The sequence below is a fragment of the Halichoeres trimaculatus genome, unplaced genomic scaffold (genome assembly GCF_033239565.1).
Source record: "Halichoeres trimaculatus isolate MK-OKI-2021-1 unplaced genomic scaffold, fHalTri1.1 fHalTri1_scaffold_3, whole genome shotgun sequence".
Lineage (NCBI taxonomy): Eukaryota > Metazoa > Chordata > Actinopteri > Labriformes > Labridae > Halichoeres > Halichoeres trimaculatus.
This window is the reverse complement of record NW_027437181.1, coordinates 7,222,390-7,237,360: the sequence shown is the minus strand read 5'-3', so window position 1 is coordinate 7,237,360 and position 14,971 is coordinate 7,222,390. Positions and strand designations below refer to the sequence as shown.

At 41.5% G+C, this 14,971-nt stretch overlaps 2 protein-coding genes across 2 annotated transcripts in view; both read right to left on the bottom strand.

The window, feature by feature from the left end:
* cngb1a (cyclic nucleotide gated channel subunit beta 1a) overlaps nt 1-1,850 on the bottom strand; it is a 35,078-nt gene extending 33,228 nt beyond the window's left edge. The window contains exon 1 of the mRNA XM_074666475.1: nt 1,756-1,850. The gene's annotated coding sequence lies outside the window, so the exon portion shown is untranslated. The remainder of the gene's footprint in view (nt 1-1,755) is intronic.
* Nucleotides 1,851-7,049: 5,199 nt separating this feature from the next.
* On the bottom strand, nt 7,050-14,010 carry LOC141787802 (ZP domain-containing protein-like). The gene is made up of 11 exons (XM_074666474.1): nt 13,974-14,010; nt 13,562-13,890; nt 13,419-13,491; nt 11,067-11,208; nt 10,841-10,984; nt 10,695-10,753; nt 10,123-10,313; nt 9,637-10,037; nt 9,452-9,551; nt 7,287-7,473; nt 7,050-7,186 (listed from the first exon to the last, which is right to left on the bottom strand). The coding sequence occupies exons 1-11, from the start codon at nt 14,008-14,010 to the stop codon at nt 7,050-7,052; spliced, it is 1,800 nt and encodes a 599-aa protein (XP_074522575.1).
* Between the last annotated feature and the right edge of the window lie 961 nt (nt 14,011-14,971).

Genomic DNA, 14,971 nt, shown 5'->3' with positions numbered 1-14,971 from the left:
TGAAGTAAAACTAAAGAAAAATATATTTCAAAAGTAAGACAGTAGTCACTTCTTTGTAAATTAGCAATTGATAAATATTGTCTGCGTGTCAGCAATTTAAAACAATTTAACAGTCAGTAAATAGGAAAGTCAGTCAGGAATGTAGCTTATTTACGGCTCAGTAATTTTAAAACTTGGAGAAAATAAACGCAGATATTGGATTTCAGTTTAGTGAAGTTAAATGTTGTGTTTTGGGTCCATGAGCTCCAGTATTGAATATTAACTGTAAGTAGATTTTTTTTTTTAAACAAACTATACTCTGCAAAAACTGAAATCCAACTACAGTTTTATGTCTGGTTTTAGTAAAAGTTGACTTATTAGACTAGACAAGTCCAAAAAAGTGTTTTAATTCAAGATTTTGAGAGACAAAAATTATACTTGAATTCTGTTTCAAGGATCTAAACAAGTACTTTTTTCATTACCAATTAGCAGTCATTTAGTCATTTTCTATCTTTTAACATTTTGAAATAAGACATTTTTTCTGGACTTCCCAGATGAATGTGACAAAGATCAAGTCTGATAAGCCAAGTTTTACTAAAAATAAGACATAAACCCTTAATAAGTTTTCAGTGTTTGCAACGAAATTTGGTTCTTCATCACCAATGAATTACATTTATGTCAACTAGCAGTTAAAAATGTAACAATTAAACCATTTTACCAGCCAATAAATGAGGCAATCTGACATCACTAGCCATGTGGTTTACTTATACGTCGGTGAATTAACCAGTAAGATCAGAGCTTGTATTTTAGTTAGGTAAGATTGTTTTTTGTTGGGTTTTTGATCCACGTGACAGTCATTCTTTTGTCACATCACTGGAGTTACTGTCAACAGTCATAGAAAAACATTTTTTTAAGCCAAAAATCACAAATCATATTTCAAATTGGATTTTTTAGACCTCATTTTTGTTTTGGTCCACAAAAAAAAAACAGCCTAGAAGCGCGTATTAAGAGCACAGGAAAAACATTGGAGCACAACACTGGAGTAAGACAAGACATGACAAGATGCTGGGAATCGACAGAGAAGTAAAGAAACACAGAGACTAAGCAGACACACAGGTGTGAGACGATAAAAAAATAATAAAACTAATGAAAGTGATCAAAGAAGAGGGACACAAGAACAGGAAGTAAAACTAAACCTGATACAGGAAGTCGGAAGTACCAAATAAAACAGGAAACAGAAAGTTAACAATTGAAAGTGCAGAAAACTCTCATTGAGTAAAGCAAAGCTCTTGTTGGACACTAAAACCTTTTCCCCTTCACAAAACACACTGAAAACCAACCTTACCTCTGCAACAACCTCTGTAACTCCTGCAAACATCACTAATATTTTACATTTTAAACATGGTTCTTGGATGTGGATCTTCAGGTGGACTATTTGATATCCAGCTCGATTAGACGGGTTAATACTACATGAGAGCTCTGGATTACTGGATCATTAAAGACTTAGGTACTGCTATCTGTCATACTTAAACCCAACAACCACAGCACAGGCAATAAACAAAATAAAAAGCAGAGAAATAAACATACTACACATATTACCCACAATGCCCTTCTGTTTTCCAAAAAAATCCCAAAGTTAGGAGAAGAAGCGCTGGATGAATCGAATAAATTACCGAGCACAGCGCCGATCTGGGTTTCCAAAGCGAACAGCTCTGCAGATGTGAAGCAGAGGTATGAGTGGGAGGGGTCTGTCTGTCCCTGTGTTTGGGGTCTTACCTGAGTCGTTCAGTCAGGGTCCATCAGCATCCCACCGAGCTGCCCCGCAGAACCAGTGAACGCCTGAAGGGATCAAACACTGTGGGAGGATTAGGATGGAGCTCCGCTAACAGGATTACAAGGGAAATGAAGGACAGGGAGACAGGACGAGATGGGACAGGGGCTCGGATTAGACTCCCAAAAGCTGGAACGTACAGGTAACCTCAGCACAACCACACTTTCCACAGTCTAAATAATAAAACCCACTGACAGGTAATCTATAAAACAAAATAAAACCACACTAAGAGACTCTGATTCAAGCAGAAAGCCTCCTGGTTGCTGTTTTCTCCTCCATTCATTGAGACGATGAACACCAGATTCATCCTTTTACCTTGAATTAAGATGAAGGTGATGTTCCACAGACAAGTTTAGACCAGCTTATCACTAAGTGTTTGTGGTTATGTTATTAATAGTTCCTCCTTGGATGATTGATTATGAAACAAGGTGTTTATTTAAGTCAAAGGCAGGACGTTGAGTGAATTAAACAATTTACCACCAACAGCCAATGGGTTGTTTAACACCTCCCAAAGTCGACACAACTCATAAAAAAGGGAAATATCTACATTTGAGCAAGGGTTTGGGCTTGACTTCAATATTTTTGTGGTAGTCTCACAGTCAGAGCTAAGAAAAACTCCTAAAATGTGGTTTGTCTCAAGGTTGTGGTAAGAAAATATCATGTTGGGTTGATTCTGGTGCCCCCTCTGGATAGAATTGGTAGAGTGGCCCCAATTGAAAACAACATCATTCTGCTTTTCCATATTTAAACGTACATAAGTAAAAAAGCTGGAATCCCTGAATCTGTCTGTAAACTGCTCAAAACATCACCCCTGATAGGCCTCCAGAGGCCTGACCAATCAGAGGGAAGGGGGTAGCAGGGAGTCTTAACGAGACAAATGCTAAAAAAAAAAAATTAAAAAAAAAAAAAAAGTGTTTTAGACAGAGGCTGAAATAAGGGTTTTCAAAAATACACAAGAGGGACAGAAAAATGCCTAAAAAATGCCCCTCTTTAAAATCACTGTATGAAATTTTCTTTTAGGTTGATTCTGGCGCCCCCCTCTGGACAAAACTAGTCATAAAGCCCAGGATGAAGACTACTTCTTTCTCCTTTTCTTGTCAGAAAAGGCCCTCCTCAGAAGGTGGTCCGTACAGGGAGCAGGTGTTGGTGATGTGGTTAGCAGTCAGTCCCACAGACCCCACCTTCACCTTGACAACCCAAAGCAGCCAACCTCCATGTGAAGGTGGTTAAAGGCTGTGTTATGCTTTCAGCGTGAACATGAGAAAACATGAGAAAACACATGCGGCTTTTATGCTTTTAAACACCCAGCGCAACATCCATTGGCGTCTATTCCCAAACTGCAGGGGGCGGTGTATCACAAACGCACATTTACCAGAATACTAAACGAGAGCCGAAGAAATTTGCCTTGGTTTACAACACATTTCCATATCTGTCCCAGAGATTTTTCCAGGTTCTTCCAACCAATTCCTCTTCTCTGCCACGAGTGGCAACAGTTTTGCCATTGATTATTTACCACTCAGTTATCACGGTGATCTCTGTGTAAAGAGTCATGCAAATGGCTGTATTTCTGCAGTTCAACCACTAGGAGATCAAGCTCTTCCACCATCTTGTCCGTGTGTCTCCGTCTCACAGGTTAGAAATTTTCAAGTGAACAGTGCAACAGTGCAACTCCAAAAATTTACTGCATGAAAAGGACCACATAAGGGGACATAGGTGCGACAACAACACCATTCATCCGCACAAAGCTGCACAGACCCCAAGCATGAATCAACCTTGAAGAAAGTCTATTGTCAACGGGGTAGCAGTTTTCATTCAACGCCATTCCCAGGGTCTTGGATGTACCGGTGAGGATGTGCCTGTCGTGTCGACTTCCACTCTTGCTTTTAAGCTGTGGCCACCTCGGCCTTAACAGACAAGTCCTAGGGGATGGAAATGAGCAGCTCTTGAGCCACCATTGGAGGGAATGGGACTTAAGCCTGCTTTGAGAGGCTGACTGTGTTGTGCCGGTGGTGTTGTTTGGCTTTCCTTGCCCTCACTGTAGGCCAGGTAGGCCGATTCCTGCAAGGGCTGGTGGGTAGAACATGGGGGTGGACTTCATGTAGCCGGTCACAACCTGGAAGGCATCTACCTTCTTGGTGTGTGGGTTTTTGCTCCAGGCTGGATCACAGTACTGGGACGCAGAGAAAACAAGGTCTTGTGCGAGGACTACAATTCCCATGTACACTATCACCAACTGTGAGGGTGAAATGTACAGCTGATATGTGTTGGTTAGGAATTGTAATAGATATGGGGAACAAGATCCAGAAGAAAAACAGGGCTTTGCAGTCTGCCTCTTGTGGATGTATAGTTCCAGTCCCGAGACGATGTGTATGGGCTTTTGCATTGAAAAAGAGCAACACAGACCTACGGTGCAGGTCATGACGCTGATTTAATGCAAAAGTACAAAACAGAGTTGATAAATCTTAGACAAGAGGACTTATGAAGTGTTGCTGTTAATTAATAATTTCCTTCTGGCTCAAGGCTTTTGGTTTTGTGCTCCTGCAGCAGGATTAGCAGCTGCCGTTGGTCCGTGTGAAAATGAGATTGAATCTCATCCTAAAGGTGTGACGGATGACCTGTGGATCGCTGCAGCTGGAATTAAAGAGCAGCAAACAGTCCAAACTTACTAATTACTTTTCCTGTAACAGACTAGAAGAGCTGCTGCTTTAAATGCTTAGTTTTATTAATATGATGTGATAGGCAAACAGTTTACTCCAAAAGAGTAAAACAAACACTGATACAATTATCACTTCCTTCAAAACACTTTCTGTAATTTCATCACACAGTTTGAGGAACAATAAGAAACAGAAAAAAAAATGTTTTGGACCAAGTTTTGCTCCCATGGATCTTGACGCTAACATTAAAACAACTTAAGTCTTTCCCAATAAAACAATATCAGGTAAATAAATGAAGATTATTTGACTCAAAGCGTGCCTGTATTGTGTTTTCAGAGTTTGATACTCTCTCTCAGCAGGTAGCATGTTGCTCCAGGCCTCAGGTTAAACTGTTAAAGTGGCCCCGAGGAGGATAAGCTGATAACAAGGTTAAGTCCACCGTCAGCGAAACAGAGGATTTCAACTCATGTGCTCCACCTTTCTGAGCCAGATCACAGATCCAGCAGTACTTCAGACCAGGGCAAGTCCAGCCATTGGCGAGGAAAACAACCATGTGTACTAATGGTGAAAAAAATGGAGGTAGACTACCGCACCTGTTCGTCTGTTTAAAGGTGGACATCATGCTTATGTGTTACTGTTTAAGACAAAATATGCAAAGACAACTGATATTTAGGGAGAAAACTAATCATTTAGAAAAGTATGACTATACGGAGCCGTACAGCAAATTCAGATTAAGGTAACACAACAGTTTTGCAAGTTTGCTTTGCTCTTTGCTTTTCTGTGTCTGGGTCCTTCCAAGATGTGTGTGGTGAAATGTTGGAGTTCATGAAACAGCTGCTTGTCGAGTTATTTGTAGAGTTTCGGGGGCATTGCTTCAGTGCTTGTTCCACAGAGCAGCTTCTATATTGCTTATTTTAATTTTTGAGGTTTTCTACCGTGTGCTTGGAAACACCACACGCATTTACTCTTCTGATGGTCGCCAAATGTTTCCTTTGACTGGCTGATAACAGCTGTTTGTTCATTCTGTATTCTTGTAATAAAATACACATTTCTTTCACTGAATATTGTATTTTTTTTAAACTTCCCTCAGTTACACCCTAACACCTCGCCAGGTTTATTGCTGTTTACGCGTAGTAGGCATGTGCAATTTGAATTTGTTGGATGGGGTTTTCTAGGAGGCGTTATGACATAATGGTTGCTTTCATGTTGTCATAGGTTAACTGGCCAATTGTTCACAGTCATGCATGCGGCTAACGCTACAGCCAAACGAGCTATTCCACAATGACTAGGGCATCAGGTTTTTGGCTTTTAGTCAAGCAGAGTGCCTTAAAGTCAAAGTTTCATATTAGTTGCAAAAATTCAGTTCAATTTGATTATGAACATGGAGTTTGCGTACGTTCATGTAGGACACGGAAGTCATACGCCCAGCTGTGATGAGCTGACAGGCTGATGTTCAACTTCTAACCCCACTCAACCAATCACAGCGTGTGTCTAACGACAAGGCCGTGTCTTATCCCTGCTACCTTTTTGCTACTTAGCTGCTGCTGTCTTAATGATTCCTCCTTCACCCCAGCCTTCTCCTATAAACACAATGTTTCCTATTGGTCTGTATGCATCTTTCTAATCTGTATGTTTGTATGGGGGTTTTGCTGCACTACCTGGAGAGCTAGAACAGGCTGCTCAGCTAACCCAGGGAGTACTCTGAAAAGCAGAGCTTCAATGCAAATTCTATCTGTATCCATTTGGCAAAAATGGTTCAATGTATGACGAGTGTTCTTGACTGAAATAATAATTATTGATAATCAACCTGTGCTTCATTTTCGTGACATTTTATTTTCATTATTAATTTTTTTAGGTTATTTTGGGGGCTTTGTCGTGCCTTTTATGAGATAGGAGAGGATAGTGAATAGAGTAGAAAACAAGGTGAGAGTGGGGAAAGATAGGCTGGACCCAAGCCGGGCCACCCACTTGAGAGCAAACTCTATGGGTTGTGACCCAGACCAGTCACCTGTGCTCCTTGTTTTGATAGTTTAAAGGTTCATTTATTGCACTCCGAAAGGTGCGTTAGCTGTGAACGTTCGTAAGAATTTAAGAGGCAGATGTGAGGAAAGATCAATCTTTATTGATTCATGAGTAAATGTAGTATAACAATATCATTAATTTAAGCAACATAACTTGATTAAAACACAGTTTCATGAGGATACTTGCATTGAGTTATTTCGTCCGAAGCACCATTAAAGATATGTTATATCTCAGAACTGAAAAACACACAGATGAATAATCGCCCAGCAGCTGCAGTGCCAGATGATCATCATACTTTAAGAGCTGATTCAAATTCCTTCACCTGTGAACAAACTTATAGAAGGTAGGAAACATTTCTTCATTCTGCAGACCAAACTTTTCAAACAAGGGTCTATTTGCTTTTTTAAATCTGTAAACAGATTTATTGAAGTCGATACTAATCCCTTCCTTTAAATGTGAACTTTATGAAATATATGTCACCCATTATCCCTGATATGCAGATAAAAACCCAACAACTGCACAAAGCCTGATTAATACGGATGTCTCCTTCTTGTGTCACGGTCTCAGCTTTCAGTCGTGCTCAGAGGCTTGTATCTGACCTTGGACATTTTGGATTTGTACAGGACCACTCCACTGATCATACCAACGGCTGCAAGAAGACATCCAGCCACGAAGACCATGTTCAGATTCAGGTTCATCGCTGCAGAGGAGGAAATACACAGCTTGAGTTTGACCTTGTCCAAAGTCAAATTCAGTCCCAAACAATTCAGCTGTAAAGGCAGAAGCTGAAGTTTTCTCACCTGAACTGTCTGCACGCTCTGCTGATCTGGCCAAGCGTAGAGGACCCTGGGAAACGAGGTGAGGCGAGCTCTGGGTGACAGCTTCTCTCTTTCCTCTGTGCCAACTGTTAGGGTTCATGCATCCCTTTGCACACCTGGTGTTGGGGTCCCCTGCCTTACACATCAAGACTGAGCAGCTGATGTACACCTGAATACAACAGGACATGCTGTCACTAAGTGAGCAGATACACACATGTTAGCAGATCACACTGAGCTGAATATTTACTAAGAGCTGGACCTGAGACCTTCTGACTCATTCTACCCCTTGGGACAAAGATAAGAAAAGATAAGTCTTCAGACATCTCTTGAAGTAGAAAGAGACTCTGCAGATCGTACAGAATTAGGTAATTCATTCCACCGTTTGGGCACAACAGAGGAGAAGATCTAAAAAACAGAAGGCTTGCATAATCTTCTGTGTGCTGTGTTTGGCTCGTGAAGAAGAATTGGAGACCCTTTTGCAAGTCTTACTTTTATTCTGAGACAGTTATTTAGAAAATGAGGTCACTTTCACTGCTCTTTGAGTCTTTGCTGATGGATCATCTCATTCCCAGGTGACCAATTACATTACTAAAAATCAGGTTAAAAGAAATGTCTCCCCTTGTGTATTTCCCTTTTTGTGTCTGTCTTTGATTAACATTAACCTAGGCACCTACCTAGGTTAACCTAGGCATGCCACTTGCAGCTAAGTGGGATATGCCAGTCCCTTTTAGAATATTGTATATAGAATATAATACACTTTTCTAAGACTGTTATATTCCATTTTCTAACTCAGTTTTTTTTGTATTGATAATGTATTTTTAGCAGTAATGCAAACAAATGGTATTATGTGATTTTTGGATATTGCTAACTTTGTTAGCATCAGCCTAGCCTAGCCTAGACACTGCTGTTTTCCAAACCACCTACTACAAACTACATGTGAATGTTGGGTCTGTAATGTAGTATACTGCTCTGGTTTTCCAGTTTCGGGAAGCAGAACTACTGCTGATGGATTCTTTTGGCTTTAAATGTATTAAACAAACTATAAGTAGATCAGAATATTTTAGTTGTTTTTTTTTAATCATATCACAGCAGAGTCGTTGTATTTCATTTTTAATCTTACACAAAAAGTTGTATCTTTTACTAAAAATAAATCTGGAAGTGATTGACTTTTTCATTTTTGATAGAAAACCACGAGAATTGAATCTATGTGTGGTTAAAAAGTAAATGAGTGGTCATTTATATCTCACAGACTGTCTAATGTTAGTGTTGTTGTATTGTAGTTATAATGATGACTAATTCCAGTAGATGGCAGTAATTCACCAAAACCTGCCACCAGCAAATTAAAACAGCGTTAGCGCCGTGCGTTATAGGAATGGGATTTTTGGCATACTACTGCCTACTGCCACCTACTGTACACATGTATGTAGCATTAAGTCAAATCAATGAACTTTATTACTTTCATACCATTCAGTGAAAGTTCATTAAAAAGACAACACCACCCTTCACAAAGTCATGTGCTGTGTTAAAGCTAGTTCAAGATCCTCGGTACTGCTAATATTATGACTGTCGATAAAAACTGAAAACAACAGTCAGCCTGATGAAGACATGCCTTTTTAGATCAGCACCTGGTGATATAAAAAGGAATATACCAGCCTGAGACGAGTGGCATACCGCTGATGAAACTGGCATATTCCACTTTGAAAACTGGAATATGCCATTGGGGAATTGCCTCTCAGTCACAAGTGGCATGCCAGATATCACTCTTGGCTCTCATTGCTGCCTGGAGTTTTTGACCTCAACGAAGACTGTTTTCTGTTAAGACATACTTCTGAAACCACTACAAAATCTGACAGCATCCCAAGATGTAGAATAGGCTTTGAAGACAGCGTTTCAAGAGTCACATGACAGGTTACAGGAGAAAATTTATGTTGGAGTTCCCCTCTCTGCTTTTTGTCTGTAAACCGCTTTGGAAAAAAAAGGTGAACTGCGACAACTCACGCAGCCAACACACTTCCAGTTTAAAGACTTGATTTGGTTATAGTTGGTGAGGAAATGTGCTGCCTGTGTCCACAAGGGGCGCTAAGTTCAAAACAAAACCACAGTGCCCAACAGGTGCTTTAAAACACCAGGAAACACATTTCATTCACCTGGTCGTGCAGACCGATGAACTTGAAAGCTTCCATGCTGAACCTGAACTGCTTCCCATGGTCCGTGGTGTGGTTTTGGACCGTCTGGTCCACTTTGCACCTACGAAGAGAGAACAACAGATTTCAAACCTCGTAGTCCTGTAGAGGCCTGTATAGGTGCTGCAGCGAACATGAATTGTACTCACCCGTTCTCGATGATGCTGTAGACCGGCTTGTAGTTTGGATTGTCGTACGGTGCAGCTCTGCAGGACTCCACAAACAGCTCGGTGTTGTTGACTGAACTTGTTGCCTCGATCTGCATGTAGATGCGGTCCCCCAAGTCGTACTCCAGAGGGTAGGAGTTGGGATCCATCATGGTCCTGAACTGCAAATCGGAATAAAACTCGAACTGGTACGTGAACTTGCCCATGCCTTTCTCCCAGACGGTGACGCTCTTCCTGTGCGCCAGGAAGCTCTGAGTCACGTTTCCATGTTTGGGGTACTGACAGTAGAACTGAACCTCCAGCAGGTGTTTCCTGGTGACCACATCTCTGAGGTTATCGAACGTGGTGATTTCGTTCTTGAACTTCAGGTACTCGTCATCTTCCTGGAGCAAAAGGCAACGCATTCAGACTTCCCATTGCTTCAAAAGAAAAACCAGCGAAGACAAGCAACGAATGATTCTTTGTTACCTCGATCTGGGTGCCACAGCCGTTCAGGGGGATGATGGCGATGACATGAGAGCTGTTGGAGTGAGTCTGCAGGCTGCAGACAACATTGGACGGGTCACTGAGACGCAGATGATCCTCATGAAGGCGAGGGAATGAAGATTTGGCCACCTCCACTCTCATTGTGGACTCACTGCAGATCACTTTGGCTTCAACTGGAGTTAAAGAGAAAGGGGTTGTATTTATTAAGCTGCTGTTCATCAGTGCATGGACTCAGAGCTTTTTTATTTAAATTAGGGTGCAAGATTGTTGGAAACATACATGTCTTGCATCTCAAAATTACTTTCCTTTCAGAAGTTCTCAAAAATTGTTCAACAACAGCAAGTAAACTAACAAATACAGGAATTATACTTAGTTAAAATTACTGTGGAGAACCCTTAAAGAGGGGGTATTGAGCATTTTAAGTCTTTTCTCCCCCTGGTGTTTTAGAAAAATCTTATTTTAGCCTCTTTCTGAAACACTGTCTCTTTAAGGCTCCCTGCCTCACAAACCCCCCTCTCTCTGATTGGACAGTTCTCGAAGAAAAATCGACTCACCGGTCTTCTTCCCAACGTCCACAATGACACACCTCATGTCTGACTGGTAGATATCAGACCTGAAAAACATTTTTTCAAAGGTGATAGTCAAAATCTTTGACTCTCATTTATCCTCTCACTCTAAAAGAAACAAACCAAAGACTCACCCCCTCTTAGCTTCCACAGCAAAGCAGATCACGTAGTGGTGTCCCAGGTCGTCTGGTTTTGGTGTCCACGTGATAAGGAACTCGTTGTGGGTGTTCTTGTGCTTTCTGGTCCTTTGCGGCCCGCTGAAGATGATGTTATCAATTCTGCATGAAAACAAAGGGTCCGTCCACGTTATTACTTGATGTAAGTAACGTTTGCAGACAAGTTGATCTGATTCTCACTTACACTGAGTATGCTGTCTGTGCTTTGACTCTGATCTCCACTTCTTTGTCGACCTCTGCATGGATGCGCCCTCCGTTGGCGGGCGTTGGGCTGACAAACTTTGGCAGGTAGAGCCCAGGTGCACATGATGGCACAGGTTTGTCCACTTGAGTCAAAAGAGAAAGTCCAATTAGTCCAGGTCATCAGGTTTTTCAGTGGCTGGTGTCGATGACTCATATGACATTGTTATCTTATGGCTAAAATACAACCGATGCAAAAATTAGTTTACATGCAAACTTTTTGGAATAAAACCACATTTTCAACATTTATCATATGTTTATGAAGGCCATGTATAACAACTCTGACGATCAGAAATGGATCTCTGATGTCTGCAGAAGGGAAACCAGTCAAATAATCTGCCAACAGGCTGCCTTTCAATCAATAGGTTGATAGGCTATGGTAGAGAATCAGATTTACCAAAAAGCAGCACAGGCCAAATATCCTCCATGCTAACAGGCTAACTTCAGTGCTACATGGCTTGTCTGTCTCCTTCTTTGGTGTCATTTTTACTGAAAGACCTTTGTTGTGTTTCTGCCCTCTCCTGATCTTGTGCTGTTTTCCATAATCTACTCTGTTGGGCCACAGGAAGTATTTAGCTCTGGAAATGTTTGAAACATTGACTGTATATATGTAGAATGGACTGTGTAGCTCCGCCTTTCACCACTGTACAGTTTTAAAACCGGATGCTGCCATTGTGTACCAGAGTCTGCGAATCTGAGTGGAGCCGGGTGACACATTTTTATTTCTTTTGAAAGTCTAGTCTCTTCTTGGCTCTCCCTCTCGACTTATCTCACTATTCCTGAAAACACTTGACAAAATCAGTAGCTGTCAATCATCTATAAATGTGACATAAATCCCTGTTTTTAACCTCCAATAACTAAGGAAAAAGAAAAGACTTGATGCAGTGCAGCCCAATATTATCCTCATGGCACCACAGCATAAAGATGTGAGAAACTTTTCTACCAGGTGTTTGATTTCTCAAAGTTTGATCATAGCTCCTCCAGAATGACCAGGGAGGCAGTCACTAGGGGAAGCAGTTTTTAACTTTGAGCCAAGCAAACCTAGTCCATTTTTTCATAGTCTACAATTTTAACCAACTCGTTTCGCTATCCCTTGTGTTTTGTTTTTCATCAAGATAGAACAACCTTGGAGCTAGGGCTGCAAGATATGGCCAAAATCCAATATTTTGATATATTTTGGGCTATATATTGATACACGATATGTATCTTCATATTCTGATTTCTCCTCTAAATCACTATGTTAATGTTAAATCCAACCCTTTGATGCATAAAATGACATCAGTACAATGATTCAAGCAGACCTTTTATTTGGATTTTTAAAATTTGAATGCAAAAAGGGGAAATCTCAATCAGGTAAAGTTTAGCAAACCTTTTATTTTCAACCAAACTTTATGTATATTATATTATATTATATTATATTGTATTATATAATATTATATTTTACTGTATTATATTATATCATATTATATTATATTATAATATATTATATTATATTATATTATATCATATTATATTATATTATATTATATTATATTATATCATATTATATTATATTATATTATATTATATTATTATATTACACTTGGAGAGCCTGGGGTCTGGTTGAATTGTTTTGGGTTTGGGTTTGTCCCGGCTTGCAGTATTTTTGGTATTCAGCTGTAAAATAGCATCAAACTCATCTTCCGTCTTGTTTCGAGCAGTGCACAGCTGAATGCCGTGACCGAACGGCACTCAGCAAGGAGGAAGGGGCAGAGTGCACAGAAAAGCGAAAGTGAAACTCAAAAACACGTCACATTTGTTTCCCATTGAGGAGAGTTGGGAGAGAATCAGGGATCACACGGGCAGCAAAGCAAACCCAAATAAGCAACTACACTCTCGAAAACAAGCCCCGAGATCCCACAACTCGTGACTGATAAGCGACTTTTTCCCTCCTCCCCCAATACCAAAACACACATGCACTGGAGAATTTTTCTGGGTGGGCGAGGGAGCGTGGTGTTGGTTGTGAGAGGAGCACCAGCTGAGTTGCAGAAAGTGAGAAAAGCAAATCACTGGGGAAAATTACGTTCCGACCTCTGAAAACATATAGGTTGCTGTTTGTACTCGATGGTTGGGATATAGTCATTTTTTACATCTCATGCAAAAACCAGCGATACATCGAGTATATATTCGATATATATCCCCCAGCCCTATTTGGAGCTCATCACAATGAGTATGTGGGTGGAGAAGATCAGTCCTAAAAAATAATAAGTGGTTAAAAAGTAGAGTTTGATGTCACTGATGCTACAGGCTGACTCACCAAGGAGGGAGAAGTGCAGCGGTAGTTTGCTAAAAGGTTCGTATGATGCAACAAGTGGTGCAGCAGTTGTAGGCTGCCACCACCAAGGCCACTGGTTTGTGGTTGGTGCTGCTGTGGGCTGGGCTGCAGTTGTAGGCTGCCACCTCCAAGGCCACTGGTTTGTGGTTGGTGCTGCTGTGGGTTGGGCTGCAGTTGTACGCTGCCACCTTCCCCAGTTCTGGGGATTTGTGGTCATTGCTGGAGTTGTAGGCTGCCACCTTCTCCAGTTCTGGGTCTTTGTGGTCATTGCTGGAGTTGTAGGCTGCCACCTTCCCCAGTTCTTGGGGTTTGTGGTCATTGGTGGAGTTGTACGCTGCCACCTTCTCCAGTTCTGGGTCTTTGTTGTCATTGCTGGAGTTGTAGGCTGCCACCTTCCCCAGTTCTTGGGGTTTGTGGTCATTGGTGGAGTTGTACGCTGCCACCTTCCCCAGTTCTGTGGGTTTGTGGTCATTGCTGGAGTTGTACGCTGCCACCTTCCCCAGTTCTTGGGGTTTGTGGTCATTGCTGGAGATGTACGCTGCCACCTTCTCCAGTTCTGGGTCTTTGTGGTCATTGCTGGAGTTGTACGCTGCCACCTTCTCCAGTTCTGGGTCTTTGTGGTCATTGCTGGAGTTGTACGCTGCCACCTTCTCCAGTTCTGGGGGTTTGTGGTCATTGCTGGAGTTGTAGGCTGCCACCTTCTCCAGTTCTTGGGGTTTGTGGTCATTGCTAGATGTGTTTGCCACCTTCTCCGGGGCCATTGGTTTGAAGTTGTTGCAGTAGTTGTAGGCTGGTAATAATATGGTGCATATGGGTTGACAAATCCCCTTTTCCACCTTGACATTGGAGCTCTGACCGACTGATGCCCGTCTGAATAGGTCAGAGTGACTGGCTTTCTTGGGAAGTCTTCCACCATCATCTCAAACCCAAAAATCCTGTAGTCATAACTGGCCCCGTTGTACTGTAAGACGCAGGTTTCCTAACAATACAAGAAGTCAGGTGTAAAGGGAAGCTCAGTGCACATGAATATGAAGTATCCTGAACTCTGTAATGACTAACCTTGTTTAAGCTGAAGCCTGAAGGTTGGTCACATCTGCTGCACTCTATGTTGTAGAGATTAGCGTATCGACATTGGACTTTGTCACCATCAGGATCAAAGTTTACAAGCTTGAAGGTCCGTGGGCAGTTCTGAGGGACTCTTCAGTGGACAAATTAACAAAAGTTATACCTCTGATGTGACCACCACTATTGGGCTCAAAACACCACTCAAAGCTTTTATTACAACTCCTTCATGCTAAAACAAAAGACACTTACCGTAGGAAAGGCAGAATGCCAACATCAGGTGATCTGTTTGGTTCCTTGGTGTCGTATCTTGTCCCCAAATCAATCATTGACAGAAGTCTCCAGTTGTAGACAGCATTACGTGTTTGGATCCAACAACAGCTACTTGCCCTGGTTGGTGTGGGGGAAAATAAAAACAGAGTTTAGTAAATTACTGCTAAATATTGTCTGAGCCAATGCCGGTGCAAATGGAG